The following is a 13,300-nucleotide window of genomic DNA, read 5'->3' as shown; positions in this document are numbered from 1 at the left end:
ACGCTGCGTTACGTAAGACAATTTTATTCACGATAATTGAGAATATGTATTATTTGTCAAATTGTTGTTTAAAGCAGGCGTCCAGACAATTATAAAGACATTCGATATAATATATCTAAACACAAACCACTTTTTCATAATTCTGTAATTTTTTGAGATTTTGCCTTGCTTCTTTTTCTCAAATTAACCAAGACGTGACCAAATTGTCCAATTTTCTGTCGAAGACAATGAGAGATGTGTGATGTGTATTAGTAAAAAGTGTGCAATTATTGCTACTGTCCTCGCAAAATTGTTCTATGTAAACCCCACGTTATTCATAAAAAGTAAAATAGATTTATACAGCTCCATGAACCAATTAGAACAGATCTGACTGGTTGAGATACAGCTATTTGTAATAGCGATTGAGAAAAAAGTATGAGACGTTCGTAATTTTGAAGTTTTCTACTTCTGTTTTGCTTCTTTCTTTATGTGTACTTTGTCGGTGGTTTATTTCAGTGGTTTTTAAGCGATTTTCAATAAATTTTTTGGGCAAATGTAATTAAAATGAAGTGCGCGGTGATTGGTTGCAAAAACATATACAAAAATAATAAATTGGTTAGCAGAAACATGTGCTACGAAATTGCTTGCATGTTTTTCTTTATGTTTCGTCCTCATATTCTTTTTATACTTTTCAAAGAAAATTACAACCGTCAGCCAGAAAATTACTTTTTTCTTTTGCTTCATCTTGCCAGATCTTGTGTAGTTGGAACATGATACAGCTCTATATAGTGACATTTTCATAAAAACTTTCGATTTATAAAGCATTTAAATTCTTCTTTATTTTTTATGAATTTGGGTGTTAGTTTTTAATTTATATGTAGTCCCAAAACATGCTCAGCTCAGTTCAATGATTTATCCATTTTCGTATGATTGGAGTTTAAAAAATCGTTTGGAGCAAATCAAGCATATTGAACAGTTTCTACGTTATACATACATTTTAGAACGACCTCGGCGAGTCAACTCCACTGTACGTATTCGTTTATTTAATTATTGTGAATGTGTCATTCAAGTAGAAGTAGCGGAAAAACAGATTGCGTGAGGTTGTTGTTCTATTTGTTATTATTTTCACCATACAATTTACTCATTATAAAATATTACAACTTTACATATTTGTTAAGAAGTTTAAGTTTAAGCATTGATATTAAGCAGACATTAAGGTTTACTTATAATATTTATATATTTACAAGCATTACAAAAGCAAAGCTTGCGTGGATGAATGACGCAGCTCATTCGTATGCTTTTACTTAGTACACAATGCAAAATAACCACTGCTGTTGTTTCTTATACTATATATAAATTATTAGACACACACTATAGTAACATGATTGCATTAATACATATGATAATAATGATATCAAGAATCTAAGCAACTTCTATATGTGCATACCTACATATACATATATATATATATACACTCAGCAGAATATGTTTCCGTACAGTATTTTTTTTTTAAATTTTTGAAATGTTTTTCGTAATAAATTTTTAATAAAATTAATACGGTTTCAAAGTTTTTACTAAATTTAGGAAAAATCGACAAATTTTCACCAAAATTTTCTACATTGGAATAAAATTTTTAAAAATTTGTTTAAAGTATGTAGTTCATTCAATTTCAGTATAATAAAGTGCAAGTTTTAAGTGGCTATAAGCTACCGCTGCATTTTTTAAATTTTGTTATTGCTTTTTTGTATGGGAAAAAATGCTGGAGAGCGTCAGTAAAAAAATTCTCAAAAATCACCGGTAGCCATTTAAAACTTGCACTTTATTATATTGAAATTGAGTGAACTACAAAACTGCGTACTTAAAAAAAATCTAAAAAATTTGATTTTAAAAGTAGAAAACTTTGGTGAAAATTTGGACTTTAGTATACTGAAATTGAGTGAACTACAAAACTGCATATGGACTCCAAAAAATTCTAAGAAATTTTGTTTGCAAAATTTAAAATTTGTCGAATTTTCCAAAATTTTGTAAATACTTTGAATCATTAATTTGTATGCCTTTTGATGCAGAATAAACTATATATCTATCAAAAATTAACGAAAAAAATGAATTACGAAAAACATTGCAAATATTTAAAAAAAAAAAACACTGTATGGAAACTTATTCTGGTGGGTGTATTTACATATGTACGTATGTTTTTCTTACCAAAGCACGAATGGATGCTTTCGCACTGTTGTGTGAACCTTAGATGTACGTTAATTTTAAGGGGAAGGAACAGTTTAAACAAATATGTCAGGAATGATAATACTCGTATTTTTTCTTAAAGAACTCAAAAACGACTTCAGAAAATTTGAGATAAATACACATAAAAATCGGCTAAATTCGTTGCTTCGAAATTCGCAGACATGTCGTCTGGAGGCGTAGGGACCTCGGCAACTGGCACAACAGCCAACGATTTTTTTGGCTGGGATTTACTATACAAGACAATTGAGAAAAATGTCGATAAAAAATCAGATGTGTTGATAGCATTAGCGCACTTCTTGCTTGTTAAACAATATAAGATGCAATGTCTTGGCGTTGGCGAGGATGTGAGTATTTCATCATGTATTCTATTAACATCTACATGATATCTTAATTCTCTTTTTATTTTATTGAAAGAAAACTATATCCGATGAAGATGTGGGCTCTGAGCTATTGCCCGACGCTTGGAATGATAGAGGCAGAAGATATGCCCTGCGTTATTTACATAATGGCCGATTGTATCTTTTAATAGGACATATTACAGATGATTTCATTACAATGAATTTGCTTGATGTTAAGGATACAAAGGTGACCAACATAACATTAAATCCACAGGAATGGGTTAAACAGCTTAAGGGACCACTAAGCACATTGATGCCTGATGCGTCGCTGATATCAGATCGTTATCGCAAAGAATTGATTGATCCGGTAATTAAAGCTTTTTAGTATAGGTCGATTATGGGTAGCATACAAATGTCAGCTGAATTGAAAGTTCAGTGTGAGTGAAACGATATTAAAGATGGTGGTTAACGGCTGAAAGCTTGTTACTGTGTTTGCCACATATACAACCAATGAAAGGGTATATCCGTTTTACTGTTGTTTGTGTAGTTTGGATGCGCTCAATTTCTAGTAGCTATGCACATTGTTTACAAAAGTTGTATTATCAGTTACTTAACAGTGCCTCCCAGTGAGAGTTGTTTACTTAATATAAATTTCTATATCAGTTTGCTTGGCTACTTATAATCGACCCATGAAATTTTCTTTTGTGTTATTTGTCATTTTCGAATATGCCGTATTCCTATAGGTGTTTACGGGTAATACGAGAGAGGTAACTACGCAAACAAATGTCAACCAAAATTCACGTTCCCCAAACTTCCGAGATCCATTAGCGATTGGCGGACCCATGAGACCAATGGGGTAAGCAATAAGTGTGTTAAATTGCATTAAGTTGAATTGCTTCCATACTCTCACATGGGTAATGTTGTTGAGTGTTATTTATAGCTTTAAGATATTAATACATATATTTATATTCGGCATACTTATATGCATGTCACAAGTAATTTTTGTATCATGCTTATATGTATGTATACATACGCAGTAGGAAAAAGAAGCACGTAATAATACCTTACTAGCAACTTACGCTTCACCCAGAAGTTCTTATTACTTCCCTGCGAATTTCGTTTCCTTAACAAAGCTATGCCTTATTGGTTTAGGAATTTAGAATGTACATTTGGTATCAGATATACTTCTAAGCCGCTTTACCTAAATAAAGGTGGCCTCAAACAGATGCGATACAAAAATTTACGATATGCTATCAATTGATCGCACGTTATGAGTTACCCTATATTATACGATTTGAAGTATTCGGAATATAAAGATTGTCCTAAGAAAGTTGAAGCACCGCAGATTACGATATCGTATCCAACCGGTGGTATTGTAACTTAAAGTAAGTAGTATCTTTGCGCCATTTTAAAACTTCTTAAGTAAGGCGTAATAGGATGTGTTCATTATGTGCTTTACTTCTACACAACATTAGTGCTGACAACAATTTTGGTAAACAAAGATTAAAAAAAAAAATTGGATTATCTCGTAAGGAGCTTACAATTTTTCCTACTGGGTATGTATGTATGAATACATATATGTATATAAAAACATATGCATGCCGCAGCGAACTGCAAGCTTGGTCTCTTCTCGAAAACAAGCTTTTAACTTTAAGTATTCAAGCGAAAAAAGTCTAAATTAAGTGGTTAACCCTGGAATACGAGTATGAATATACTGATAGTAAAGAATGACTAATGTTTTCTTGACATTCTAGGGTTAATTACAAACTCTCTCTCTACTCTGCTTTTGAATGTTCTTGCAAATAAAGAAACAGTTTGGATAAGTCCCCGTCATTGTCAGTCACAATAGCGCTCGTAACATGCATTTTAACTTCAAAACTCAAATCTTAATTTTGGTTTTTTGCTTGCTAGCTTTCGTGAAGTACGAATAAATCTTTTCCTTTTTTCTGAAAGCATATTTCTAATTTACTTATTGTCATTTTTGTTGCAGTTCTTTTCCAATGGAGCCGCGTCCTTTTGGATTTCCAGATGTCGGACGCGGCGACTTAGATCCCTTGGGTCGTGGCGGTCCTGGTAATCTTTTCCCCATGCCTTCGCGTCCCGATATTAATACCGGTTTAAATCCGCGTTTCGATCCCGTTGGACCAGATGGACGTATTGTGCGAGCGGATCCGAATCCAGATCATCTACCACCACCAAATTTTGGTTTTGATTATTATATGTAAATAGTATGGGTACGCAAAACATAAATACCTACATACATATAATTCAATTTTATAATCATAATGACTACGTTTTGGATTGTTGGTTACTCGATCGTTGGTTAACCCTTGAAAAGCAAAATATAAAATAAAGACTTATTTTATCTTAAGTATTGGCAAAGGAAACAGAAAATGTGCCTTTTTAACGCTTCTTACTGATGGACTCACTGATAAAATGAATTATTTTAACTTTATCAGTTTTTGGTTGTTGCTTACATGAATGAGTCTTAACCATCGATTAAATAACCAAACATCAATGTAGGCAAAAACAAAAGTTTGTAATGAAAGTTTTTATAACGGTTTACTACATAGTATGTAATATCCGCAGGGCAGCGAATTTGGTTAAGTCATTGAAATTTTGAAATTGCATTTGAGGTAAATCATTAAAATTATACATACATATTTATTATTCAATAAAAACTCATAACTTGGTTTGAAACACAGTTTTAAAGTAAAATTATCTGAGTTTACTTCATTAATACTTTATGACATCACAAACGAATTAAGTTTTGTGGCTATAATAATGGTAGGTTACTCGTATCAAAGTAAATCGGGGAATGCCAGTGACAATCATTATCTCAAAAAGTGCAAAAAAACACCCAAAGTGCTCTTATAATAACAACGATTAGTATTTTGTTACCATAATTGACTTTGGTAGGATATATTGAAATACACCGGCACTAAAAATTTTAAAGTGCTAGTACCAAAAACAACGGAGTTACATGTCACTTTTTAAAAAGCCCTGCCTGTTTTTGATATTCTTAGCCTTTGTGAATTAAGGTAACGATTTACATATTTGTATGGGTAGTATGCAGTACTAGGTTCCAGCATAAAAAGATGCATAAAGTTACATTGCTGTCTCCAGGTCGAAAAACCAGAAACTAGCCAATGTAGTTACACATGCTCTATAACAATTTTAACCGTTATTTTACATAGAAAAATGTAAAGAAACAAATTCATAAAAAAAGACTTTAAATGCTTTGTAAATCGAAAATTTGTACGAAAATGTCACTTTGTAAAGCTTTTTAAACCTACTTATTATAAATGTATTAGACCATAAGAAAAGCAGCACTAATGTATATGAAACGACCCTGTAGCGAACCTTCGTATATTTTGACAGGCAATCAAGGTTTATTTCTTGAATTTCCAGATGTGTGAGGCGCTTTAATCGCCTAAGTGATTTATTTCGCTTTTTTTTGTGCCAACTAACGCCAATTTGATATTCCACGTAAAGCCGCCTCGAATCTTCGCCCGGTATTTCGAACGCAGAGGAGACCTTCCTCTTAAACCAACGGCAGGTGCCGCCTCAAATACTTTCAGGACTGGAGCATTTGCTTCTAGGCGCTGCATCTTATCGCAGTATCATGTCAATGTCATTGTAAAACTCATGGAGCGCATCGTTCCATTGTCTCTAGAAAATTTCGTCACAAATCATTTTTTTTTTTATAGAATCTTTCCAAAGTAGCAGGTAGAAATTATTATTGGTGTTAATGCTGTTTCTCAAGTATATGAAGTCCTCAACCACTTCAAAATTATAAATCCAGCCCTAACCGCCAAAATAACGTAAGCGACATTTTTTTCAAAATTTTCTTTTTGATACAGAAATATTCCTAGAGCATCTAGATGCATTTCTGCATCAAAAAGAAAATTTTGGAAAAAATGTCGCTTACGTTATTTTGGCGGTGAGGGCTCGAATTGTCAACATATAGAGATATGTAAGTAGATACATAGATGACTGTTGAGGTCTATTCTAAGAAGACTAGTCTCGTAGTAGTTGGCCCATATGCCATGGTAGTCCCTCTTGTGGGTTGGGCAAAGAACACATAAATACCAGCTTCTTGGCATCAAACTTGAATAGCATGGCTGGCAGACCATCGGTTCCGGCAGTTCTATCATTTTAAAGCCGCGCTATTGATTATCGAGTTTAGTCTTGGTTGGGGAACTGAACATCGATCGCTGGTACCATTCAGCAGGTTGGATAAATTCTCTTCTTGTTCTTCTTTGGAATAATACGCCTCTGTTCCCCTCCCAACTCCTGGTTGCCAATCGCAACGTATCCCTATGGGTGCAGTGGGGTATCGAAGTCTGCTTAACCGGGACGATCCAGATTTACGTCAGGCCCAGGTTGTTACAACAACAAAGAACCAGATGATCTATATATTGTATCTTATATAAGAACTGTTCTTTATTGGAAATAATTATTTTTTTTTTAACCTAACGGAAATTTTAATTGTTAACTTATTCTAACTTAGAGATTTTTCGGCTCGTGCACGCTTTATTTACGATATTTCTGTGAATTTTTCGATAAAATTTTCGATATCGATATATTAATCGGTAGAACTATCAACATATTTTTCGATCTTATTTTATGTTCATTATCGGAATATTAATCGTACAAATAATCGATGTCGCTGTCGATGTTTTTATCGATAAATTTAAAAAATATCGATAAATAGTATTTAAATTTATCGATTGTGTGGAAAGCAAAAATACCGTTTCAAACTTAATACTTCGAGTAAAAAAAATTAAAAAAAATCTCGAAAAGTATGTAAAACTTTAAAATCCCTAAAAAAGCATGAAGCCCAATGGGCAAAATTACCAGTTATATTCTGCTCAAAAATATCAATGGTATTATTTTAGCATTGAAAACTAAGAGGTATTAATTACACCACGGGCAAAATTTAAGAGATCTTCATGGATATTTTAGAGCAATGCAGGCAAAACGTGCACATTGTGCAGCTATGCCTCCGTGTTTTTGTTCAGATATTTCGAAAAAGGGATTTCCCTATGTCTAAATAAACTTTTCTTTTAAGTCTTTCTTCGTGATTACAAAACAAATAAGAACATATCTATGTATATATGAAAGTTCTACGAATTAAAATTATTTAAGCGCTACTAGGGATGGCAAAAAAAATCGATTAATTAATCATATCGTTAATCACAAGCAAAAAAAAATAATTACAATTATTGAGTAATAATCGATTAATCGATTTTCGAAAGGCATTTTTTGCATTTCCCGTAAAGAATTTATAATTCTCTTATTAATTAGCCTTAAATAAAATAAAACGAGTATTTTTAGCGCCGATAATTATTTATTATTTAACCATTTTTGCAAAAACAAAAGTTTTGATAAGCATTTTGTGGTTAAGCGGTTGCATTTCTTTGTGGCTGTGCAACAGGTTTTGAAAAAAGGCACTCAGCAGGCACCGAAGTACCAACTAAATGACAGTATTTTTTCGAAAGTCCGTGAAGTTTTGGGTAAACAGTTTTCATTTCCTCAAGGTTGACAAATTTGCCTACATACGGCTTATATACAACCAACTTCTAGCATTTGGCCAACTGAGTCGCTAATAACTCAATGAGTGTGTATATATAATGCACAACTATTTACACCATTCTATGCTCTGAACTTGAGCAATTCTTGCGGCTGTTTGAAATTTTAGACAGCTACAGTATTCATATTTCTTGAAAATATTTTTACGATTATTTTACAATTAATCGATTAATGAGACACTAAACTACGATACAATTAAATCGTAAATTGGACAAAAATAATCGATTAATTTAATCAAACGATTAATCGCTGCCATCTCTAAGCGCTACTCTCAAAAAGCTCACTGAAAGATGTATATATATATATTCGTTCAAAGCTTTTTGAGTGCTAGTACACTCAAATTTTTATTTTTTTCCAGTTTTTTTTAAGAAAATTTCGTACTGGGCTGTTTGTATAAATGAGTAATCATTATAAATTCGCATGAGAAACATACTAGCAATCGCTTAGCTTTCGCGGTATACATATAAACCGGCAATGCAATGATGTTCAGTCTATCAGCTTTCGTCAACCATTGACTTCTGGATACGAGTAGAAAATTATAAAAAAAATATCAGAATTTCCTTTGTTTGACTGCATTATGCGATAAAAATTAATACATACCATATATACATATATATGTATTTTTATTTCTCCAGAATTATATAGAAAATTCGTTTATTTCTAACTATAAGTTTGCATAAGAGGTATGAAAATTCTATTAAAAATATATATACATACATATGTACATGGCCTTTAACTTCGTACTATGATGTGATAGCTAAATACTATATACGTTCATACATACAGTGGGGAGCAGAAATGAGCACACGGTGATTTTTGTTAAATATTTGCAAAGTTTTTAACGTAAAATTTTTTTTGTTATTTTTTCATAAAAATATGGTATTATACAGAGCTTAGAAAAATTTAACAAATTTTCATTAAAATTCAACTTTTTAATCAGATTTTTTTTTTGAGTATACAGTTCGGTAGCGCATTAATTTTTACTATAATAAAGTGCAAGTTTAACGGCATTTTGCAACTTTTTCCATTCTAGCATAAATTTCTTATGAAAGAAAATGCGCAAGACCGTTCGAAAAAAAAATCAACGCCGCTTTTTATAAATTGGACTTGTTATAGAAAAAACCCGCAAAATCCGTTAGAAAAAAATCTTAAAAATCAACGCGATTTTGCAGCCGCTTTAAACTTGCACTTGAAAACATACTAAAATTTAATGTGCTACCAAACTGCTTACTCAAAAAAATTTTAAAAAGTCAGATTGAAAAGTTGAAATTTTAACGAAAATTTGTTAAAGTTTGGTTAAAGCATGAACCATAAAAAACTTTGCAAATATTTAACAAAAGACATTATTTCTGCTCCCCACTGTATGTATTGGCATGCATTTTGTTTTTTCAAACGATGCACTCGTATCATATCAGTATTTTGTTTCCTTTGTTCCCTGAATGCCTGTTTTTGTACTTTGTACAAGTATTTTATTCAAGTGCTATTGTACTCAGTGATATTGAAATTTGTACGTTATGTTTGGGTAAACTATTCGCATATATTTGGTAATTCGTCGAGTTTTTCCTGCAAAAAACTGGAACCGTTTTTAGTGCTAAATTGTTCTACAAGGCATTACTATAGGTGCTCCGGATAATTAATAGTTGAGGTGAATTGCAAGGTCTAAAATACATTTACAATCTTTGAGCTTTCATGATTACTAAATATTTCCTATAAACTAATCGGTAATGTATGTATGAACATTAGGGTGGCACAAAAGTGCATGTGAAAAAGTAAAGTCAAGTGTACCGAACAAAAATTCTACCCCTATTTTTTATTTTGAAATCAAAAAATAATTAGAGGCCGCTCAAAGCGCTCAAAGTTTTCCATGTATTTTCTTTTTATATGGGGAAAAAACACCTTTTTGTAGAACTCTTAAAGTTCAATATTTTTCGATCGAAAATCTCTGTTACTTTGCAGGAGATTCCCAATAATAATACCCAATTGTTTATTTAACCATTCTTTCATCGCAACTATAATTTATAGGTGCGCCAAAAACCCCGACCAATAAAAAATCGCTTCTATTAAAAAATTGTTAAATAAACAATTGGGTATTATTACTGAAAGTCTCCTGAAGAAAACCAGAGCTTTCCGATCGAAAAATATTGATTTTAAAGAATTCTATACGATTTCTACGAAAAGTTTTTTTTTCCCATATAAAAATACATGGAAAGCTTTGAGCGACCTCTAAATATTTTTTGATTTCAAAATAAAAAAATAGGGGTATACTGTTTTCGGTATAGAACAATCCTAGGGGGTGAGAGCAATACAATTCCGACGCTACTGTTTTTGGACCGCCTTAGGTACATACATAGCTTGCAACGGCGCACAGCCAATGACATGCCCACCTTCAAGTAAGGCCTTCGAGGATGGGAAAGGTAAGCGATTTCTAATATTTCTTTCACTCACTTCATTTCTGTGGTAATCATGAATTTTGCTGGACTCTATACAATTTTATAATCGTGATTAAGTAAGCTGCTCAAGAAAAAAATTTGCATTAAAGAAAATTTCTGACTTTAAATCAGGGACCCAGAACAAAAGGTATGACCAAAACGGAGATAAGCTCCTGAAATTAAAATAACCTAAACAAAAGTTTAAGGAACTTTCTCTCCAAGAACAATTTGTTAACTAAAGTTTCCGGAACGTTCTGGCAGAGAACGAAACGGAAACAAATCTCTGAATTATTCGCGAAGAATGGAGAACAAATTTGAATATTCAAATTAATCAAAAAAGAACTGAAAGATAGTTATGCAAGTTAAGTCAAAGAAAGGTTGAGAACACGAACTTTTCTTGCATAGAAAATGAAAAATTGTTCCATAAATGAACATTTCAACTTAATGATAAACGATCCGGAACTTGAAATGTTCCAGCTTTCTTTCCTCTGGCTTAGGATTAAAAATCGCGGTTTTCACTTTAACGAATTTTCATCCCGACTCGCAGACGGCTTTCTCATTCTTAACGTTAAGTTCTCAAAAGGTTTGTTCCCGTTTTGTTCTGCCGCCAGTATAGGAATCGTTTATTTTGAAAGGGGCATAAGTCACTTCTACCTCTAGTGCTTAAATGACTGGTTACTTGTAACCGAATGCATCTGTAAAACTTTGTATCAGAACTTTGTAATGACAAAACCTTTTACGGTTGGTTGATAAAGTTGATCGAATAACGGACGCGTCCAGATACGAGTAACCGATCATCAAAGTACAAGAGGTATGAAATGACTTATGCCACTTTCAAAATAAACGATGGACATATATTCGAATAAATTTATACACTTACACATACATGCATATATAGCCGGTACGTCCGTAATGCAATATTTTCTCAAAAAGCTTTATAAACACAGTTTGAATATCGCTTTGTGATAGTGACCATCACATGATCTTCGTATGAAATTCTCAATTCATACTCAGAGTGATGTTCTTCGAATCATTGTTACGTTTAAATGCAATTTCATCAATGAATGTAACTTATTCTTTGTAAACGAATGCTGACGTAGAATATCAAGCCAGCATATAACTTTAAACCAGTGATGCGCAGAAAGAGCTTTTACTCAATACGCGCATATACAAAATGTATGGAAAGTTTAAAAGAGCTTTGCCCGCGGGCAAGGCGGTGCCCATCAGTGGCTTAAACTAAATATGTATGTAAGTATGTGCCCAGCTTTTAAGGCGTTGCGGCTATCGGTGTTCACAGCAAAAGTATACAACTTATAGCTAAAAACATTGGTGTGGAGTTGTAACTTTAGAACACAGTTGACCACTTCATAGGCTCGCGTGCCAAAGCTTTCAAAAGCTCTCTGTACAATTTACTCACGGCAGGCACAAAATAAAAGCTGGCACTGGCCAACTCTGCTTTAGAACATAATCAAAGGCGCATTTCAAGGCATCCGATTTACGATTCTCTAGAAGAAATTGGAGAAACAATTTGTGTAAGCATTTTAGGCCGTGCCCAATAAAGCACGACTACGTATGCCCATTGGAAATGGCCGGTGAAGGCAAGTCGTTAGCCGTTGCCAACGCTCAAAGGCCTGTCAATCTCCTGTAAAAACTTGCTCTCGAATACTCCAAGGGTCACCTCATCAGATTTTGTCGAAGTTTTCTACTTTTTCGAAATTATAACTGTTAATAGTGACGTGAGTGCCGAGGTGCGAATGCGATACCTGATTGTTTGATGAGAGACTTCGTATTGTCCTTGTTTACTAGCAGACATATTCGCTTTGCTTTCATATGCAACTTTTTACCGATGATATCGGCGTACACCAGACATTGTACGCTCTGCAAGTTCGCCCTTCTTCAGACCGCCAGCTCCGACAGTTTTATTAGTCTCGGAAATGATATTCAAGCCTCGTCATAGTCAGGTTGTGGGACATCGACTTGATCGTCTTCGACTGAGGGCTCGGGTTCATCTCATACCCTTTTGTCTGCTCTCGCCTCAATCTCGCAGGGTGGATAAGTGTTCCGTCCACCCCACATCCGTGGATCCCAGATTTAAGTAATTCTTCAGCTTTCTTCGTGCTTCTAAAATTAGTTATTTTTCCCATGGAAGTCACAAAGATACGGCCGAGTCAGTTCCGTCTATTACACATTACGCTCGGTAGGATCTCATCAGAAACATTATCTCACTATTAGCGACGTTACTCTGCGGTTTCATCCACCATACCACAAAACTTGCAGTCTATGTCTAATGGAAACCCCTTTTTATTCAAAGGTAGCTTAACTTAAAGTGATCCATTACAGCTTTCCTCCATTGTGAACTTCTAGGTCGTTGAAAAGAGTTTTACAACTGGCCCCATATGTGCCCTTCTCTGACGAAATTCTCCAGCACAGACTTCGATTGCGGAGAATTCCGCCTGGAGTATGGTTGTGTATGCACCCATTGGCAGACTTTTCTGAAATCTTGGTCCAAGTACGCCTGCCCTAGTACCAAAGTCGTCCAACTTCGATCCGTTGTTATACCATGCTTGGTCCCCTCTTTCAATCATAGATATCGCTCCACAGTTCATGATGAAATGTCAAAGCATACTGAGCATCTTTCTCTTTGACACCATGTCTGAAATCCCACGTGATCTGTCAAATACTAATGCATGAAAATCCTAACCTCAAAAAAATCACCCG

The 13,300-nt window shown here is 33.8% G+C and overlaps 1 protein-coding gene across 2 annotated transcripts; it reads left to right on the top strand.

The window, feature by feature from the left end:
• The first annotated feature begins 996 nt into the window (after window positions 1-996).
• On the top strand, window positions 997-5,277 carry PI31 (Proteasome inhibitor 31 kDa). 2 transcript variants are annotated; one of them, XM_017611662.1, is made up of 5 exons: window positions 997-1,079; window positions 2,303-2,564; window positions 2,635-2,925; window positions 3,302-3,414; window positions 4,549-5,277. In XM_017611662.1, the coding sequence occupies exons 2-5, from the start codon at window positions 2,382-2,384 to the stop codon at window positions 4,781-4,783; spliced, it is 822 nt and encodes a 273-aa protein (XP_017467151.1). In that variant the 5' UTR covers window positions 997-1,079; window positions 2,303-2,381; the 3' UTR covers window positions 4,784-5,277. The 2 variants fall into 2 exon arrangements, with proteins under 2 accessions (XP_017467151.1, XP_017467150.1); XM_017611661.1 differs by lacking the exon at window positions 997-1,079 and adding an exon at window positions 1,135-1,196 and having other exon boundaries at window positions 4,549-4,890.
• The last annotated feature ends 8,023 nt before the right edge of the window (window positions 5,278-13,300 follow it).

The sequence above is a fragment of the Rhagoletis zephyria genome, unplaced genomic scaffold (genome assembly GCF_001687245.7).
Source record: "Rhagoletis zephyria isolate East Lansing unplaced genomic scaffold, Rhagoletis_zephyria_1.1 Rzeph_scaffold_00435, whole genome shotgun sequence".
Taxonomy (NCBI): Eukaryota; Metazoa; Arthropoda; class Insecta; order Diptera; family Tephritidae; genus Rhagoletis; species Rhagoletis zephyria.
Note: the sequence above shows the minus strand (reverse complement) of the source record. Positions and strands in the feature narration are given on the sequence as shown.